Below are 5,423 nucleotides of genomic sequence, written 5' to 3'. Positions count from 1 at the left end.
GTTGTTAATTTCTGTGTCATTGGTCTCTTGTGGAGAGTTATCTCATTGGCAATCATACTGCATCTTCTTTTTTATATATGGGTAAATGGAAGTTTGTTAATTATTTTTAACAGCTATAGATAGAGAAAGTCTGACAGAGCAGAAATGTTTAAAATGTACTGTCCATTTCTATCAAAAATGTTTTCTGAAATAACAGTAATTAAGATAGAAAATGTAAAAAGTAAAAATGAACAGCAGGACACAATCAACAAATAGGTCAAAAAAGCCAAATTTAAAAAAAAGAGATTTAAGTCATGAGTATATATTATGTTGTAGGATGCCTAAGGATGGTCATACCTGAAAATCCATTAAGATCCAGGTGTGCAGTGTGTAAAAGAACTGATGTGCTTGCATTTGTTGAAGAAAAATGTTATTTAAACACAAATGTTAAAACAAAATTCTACAAATGTAGTAGCTCTTCAAAGAACAAACATGGTAATAATTGACAAGAAATCTTACATTTCCAAAACAAAATTGATATTCAATTTAGTGGAGGCTCACATTATTAATTATTCAAAATTATGTAGATGTGGTATGTTGTAGAAGATAACTGCTATAGGTCAACATTGAGGAAACACCGTACTACATAGCAAACTATAGGCACTGAAATGACAAATGTAAAACAATTAAATTCTGAATCTACTAGAAAATAAATATAGAATGTTTTAAAGGGATGTAACATCTGTATAGTATTTCCTCCTAGAAATGCATGAAATTCTTGTCACTTGGTTAAGCAGGCATAGTTTCAGCAATCAAACAGAATTAACGGCTCTTATAAAACTTTTGTTTTAGTAACAATTTACGGTAACTAAATAAAAAGAAACAACCCTAAATGCAAAACCAATCACATTTTGAGTGCATGTAATAATAAAAGGCTTATCTATGCAACGATGTATATTGATTGTAATTGAAATGAGGACTAAAAGTTAAAAGATGATTAGAGTGCAGTATATAAATTAAAATTCACTTTGTATTGGAAAATAATGATTAGGTACCACAAAAACCAATAATTCAGAGTGCTATAATTAATTGATGGAATAACATCTTCATGTTGAGCGATTAAAACAAAATTTGCAGTATCTCCTTCATTTAACATTCGTGAATACTTTAATTCCTCTACATGTAAGGCAGATAAATGACAATCGCTTGATCATGCCGTCTTACAGTATAACTTCACAGTAACAATACTTAGACAGCAATGATGACTATTACTACGATTCTAGTATGGACAATTCTGTATACCCGGGCAATTTATTGTTCCCAGTCAGGGATAAGTTCGATTTTTGCAATTGAGAATTTAAACCAAACAAATAAAATCGTGGATAAAAATTCTATCGGAACATTTAAGACGGAAAGTATAAGAAAATGTGCGTTCCATTGCCTCCAGAACTTAGCATGTATGGCATATTTCTACCGTCAGAATACCACGGAATGTCGACTAATGAGTGTAAATATCCCGGGAAATAATGGGAAGTGGAAAGATGATATGGGTTGGCGATACTATAACGTTTATGAAAGTGAGTTTTCTTATTAAAAATTATAATAATAGCTTTTTTTTTATTTATAAAGACAGCAAATTGAAATTTAGATCACCATTCCCTATATCTTCTGTTTATGAAAGCTGACTTCATTGCAAAATGTTTTAAAGGCGTTTAAAAAGTTGGTAGAGAAAAAACTTTATGACAAGAGATAGAGTTCAGCTTGCCGATTGTGAACTTTTTCATTTTTATGTAGCAACATTCCAGCAGCACCTGTATATTGAGTATGTATTTCCCTGTTAAAATGGTATTCCAGAGCTAGTAATCCTGCTATGATCTATCCGTTAGGAAGTAAAAAATCCCTTCGAAAACTTTACGGATGCCACCTCCACAATGTTCTACCAAAGTGAAATATCAGTTTATTATACTCTTACTGTATCAGAAGGTTGTTTTTTTTTCATTCTGTAAACCATCATAACTTGATAATTTACAGAAACCCTGCTAACATCGTACCACCAAATTCGCTTTCTATATATATATATATTCTTCAGGTACCTGTCCACCTATGGATGGTTTCAACCAGAACAGGAAAGCTTCCTTGTGTTACCAATACTTTGACGATCTTAAAAATGTGTATGAAGCTGACATTACGTGTCGTCGCAATGGCGGACAACTGCTTAGAGTCCAAAGTCAACTACAACAGACTCATTTGATGACATATTTGGGTAAGGAACATTTTTCTTCTCGATTTCATGATTATAGATACACTAGCTGGTGCCAAATTTTAGTAAGAGAGAAACAACACCGGGCCTCTTCTACTTTGTACAAGTACTTATGATTGGAATGATAATTGACTTTAAAGATAGCATGTGTTAGTTGTATGCATAATCTTCTGAAATATCTAGAGAATCACCATTTTCTTAAGGCCCCGAACGGTTGTTATATGATGATAATTTCTACCTTATACACATATATCAATCTTATTTTCTACAGACTTACAGCTACACAGCAAGCAATTAATTAACACAATTTTCCATTTCAGATTTCTACAACGAAAATTTAGTCTACATCCAAGGAAACGATTCTGCAAAGGAAGGCACGTGGGCGTTCGATGATGGACAGCTTATGAAATACTTCAACTGGAGTCCTACCACGCCTTTTGGGCATGATGCTAAAGATCATCTCGCTATGAATAAAGCATCGTCTTATGGATGGGAAGAGACAGATGGCTCAACATTAGGAGGATTCTTATGCGAGAAAACCTGACTTGATATAAGAAATTAGTGAAAATGAACATGCAAAGCAGGCTTCTTTTTCAAAATACATTACAATTTCATCTTTATGACCTCTTTATGCACAGGCATTATTGGTTTAGTAGAATTTCAAGACAGAAAAATAAATAAGACATTCTATACTTATATTCAAACTGTTCATATTTTGGCATTGCACAAGGTCAATTTTTTACTCGTTCTGTTAATATCTACTTATTTGGTGTATAATGATTGATATTTTAGTCTGGGAAACATGCTTTAGAATATGATTTAACTGGCTTTAAACAAGTTCCCGTTACTAGAAGTAGTCTTAGAACTACTGTATACCTTTAGTCTTTTTCTTAGTTGTATTTATTTATTTCTGTTTATCAGATGAGTCAATATAAAGATAACAAGATGTGGTAGGATTTGCCAATGAGACAACTATCCACAATAGACAAAATATGTTTTCAACGGTATTCAAACTAATCATAAAATAGACTTGCACAAGATATGATTCACACCAAACATAGATTTACCACTGTTAAAGAAAAGAAAACCCCCGAATTCAACCAGTAAATCTGTAAAAAAAAAGTTCTTTAATATTTCAGTTATTTTTTTTTTTAATTTCTAGTAAAAATACGGGATTTTATATATTCCCTTGTTGTTTTAGTGGTTATATAATTTTTTGATATTTCAGCAATTTTTCAAAATGACTAATTTTAAAAATTCATTGTAAACGTATACAATATACGCGCAATGAATCATACATGAAATGAAAACGCAAAAGATAGTACTTGTTCATTTAACAAAATATTTGAATGTTTATATATTTGCACTGTTTGTCATCAAAAACACTAAACACAGCCATGTTCATCTTAACCAAACTATGACAAAATCACTGTACTACACTCTTCTCGACATAACGAGGTTACTAGCCTAAGTATCTTGATCTTGGATTTTGATAGGAATACCGTGTACATTTTACATCCAAGGCTATTAAAACACCGCGCGTTCGTCAAGTAATTTACTTAAGTTGGGCCCCTTAGAATTTCGCTAAATGTTTTAGCTGGTTCTTCTACAGTACTGTCTGAATTTTAATGAAAATACCCGGTGGTAATATATCCAATTCATTTGTGAAAATATACATTTCATTTTTGGCAGTGGCTATTTTGCCGGCTCCGGCACAATAGCAATTTATATAGAGTTTTTCTATTTTGCCGGTCGTAATTAAGATTAAAATTAAGAACAGAAAAAATATGGAAACATACACTTCAATAAGAAATCTCTTTACAAATATGTCTTCTTCATAATCCATTTTTATAAAACGTGCATATTAAAGTCATGAAACCTCAAATTAAAAAAAAATAATGCTTATGTTTTTATGCCCCACCTACGATAGTAGAGGGGCATTATGTTTTCTGGTCTGTGCGTCCGTTCGTCCGTCCGTTCGTGCGTTCGTTTGTTCGTTCGTTCGTCCGTCTGTCCCGCTTCAGGTTAAAGTTTTTGGTCAAGGTAGTTTTTGATGAAGTTGAAGTCCAATCGAATTCAAACTTAGTATACATGTTCCCTATGATATGATCCTTATAATTTTAATGCCAAATTAGAGGGTTTACCCCAATTTCACGGTCCACTGAACATAGAAAATGATAGTGCAAGTGGGGCATTCGTGTACTGAGGACACGTTCTTGTTTTATAACTAAATGGATAGATTTCATTATAAAACTTATGTACATATACTTTTTTTTTCTGAAGAAAATTCTTTAATTTGTTCATATTTAGAAGAAGTTTACTTTATTTGAATTGCTTCCTTCAAGGAAGCAATTCCCCCCCCCCCCCCCCCCCCGACATATTTTCCGTATGCAAAGTGACCTCAACGTGACCCACTCGTAAAAATCCGGTGATCGCAATACGCATGGATCTGTCCTTAAAATAAACTATTATCTGATTGTACATGTTAAACACGTGCTCAATATCCACGTTATATTGTTTATTGTTTACTTTAATGTGTCAATCGGTAAACTTCGGCTTCCAAACACGACATTTTTAAGTAGCTGCCATATTTTCACTTCATAACTGACAGAGAGAGAAAAAAAAACTACGATAATATGGTTGCGTAAAAAATTATAAAATCGTGCACAGAAGACTAAGTTTATGATATATACATGCATTGGTTCAAGGATTGGATAAACATTATTTTTCACGGGTCACTCTTTTCTTATGACTTTAAAATTGATATTCTTCAGTCTCTAAAAACATGTCTTTAAAACTTTTTTAAAAAGTAAAATATTGAAATTGATACTAGTACTTTTTTCATTAATAGGAGGTAAAACAATTTCTTTAAAAAATGTATATACATGTAATACACATCAGCAATTGAAAGCATATGAACCCATATAAAACCAGTGCCTTGCTTTTTGGTGATTTTTTTTTAAAAGTCTGGCAAGTCTGGCACCAGAAATGTGCTACCACTGCAGACATGAACTGAACACAACACTTGATTCTTTAATGTCTGCATCACTTTTACAACATTTGCAGATATATACGTTTCTGTATGATTCAAATTTCATGGAATAAATGCTATCAATAGCTAGATTTCTATGCATCGTGTGTACACTTTTTTTTATTTACCTTATAATATTTTGTTGTGCCATAG

The 5,423-nt window shown here is 32.3% G+C and overlaps 1 protein-coding gene across 1 annotated transcript; it reads left to right on the top strand.

Moving 5' to 3' along the window:
* The first annotated feature begins 558 nt into the window (after positions 1–558).
* Positions 559–2,982, top strand: LOC143073085 (galactose-specific lectin nattectin-like). The gene is made up of 3 exons (XM_076248357.1): positions 559–1,556; positions 2,069–2,242; positions 2,560–2,982. The coding sequence occupies exons 1-3, from the start codon at positions 1,238–1,240 to the stop codon at positions 2,781–2,783; spliced, it is 717 nt and encodes a 238-aa protein (XP_076104472.1). The 5' UTR covers positions 559–1,237; the 3' UTR covers positions 2,784–2,982.
* The last annotated feature ends 2,441 nt before the right edge of the window (positions 2,983–5,423 follow it).

The sequence above is a fragment of the Mytilus galloprovincialis genome, chromosome 4 (assembly GCF_965363235.1).
Source record: "Mytilus galloprovincialis chromosome 4, xbMytGall1.hap1.1, whole genome shotgun sequence".
Lineage (NCBI taxonomy): Eukaryota > Metazoa > Mollusca > Bivalvia > Mytilida > Mytilidae > Mytilus > Mytilus galloprovincialis.
Note: the sequence above shows the minus strand (reverse complement) of the source record. Positions and strands in the feature narration are given on the sequence as shown.

Excerpts from the sequence above, each read along its gene's own strand:
- LOC143073085 (XM_076248357.1), top strand. The coding sequence starts at position 1,238 with ATGATGACTATTACTACGATTCTAGTATGGACAATTCTGTATACCCGG. Across the intron at positions 1,557-2,068 it reads ATACTATAACGTTTATGAAA|GTACCTGTCCACCTATGGAT; the intron begins GTGAGTTTTCTT and ends TATATTCTTCAG. Across the intron at positions 2,243-2,559 it reads TCATTTGATGACATATTTGG|ATTTCTACAACGAAAATTTA; the intron begins GTAAGGAACATT and ends TTTCCATTTCAG.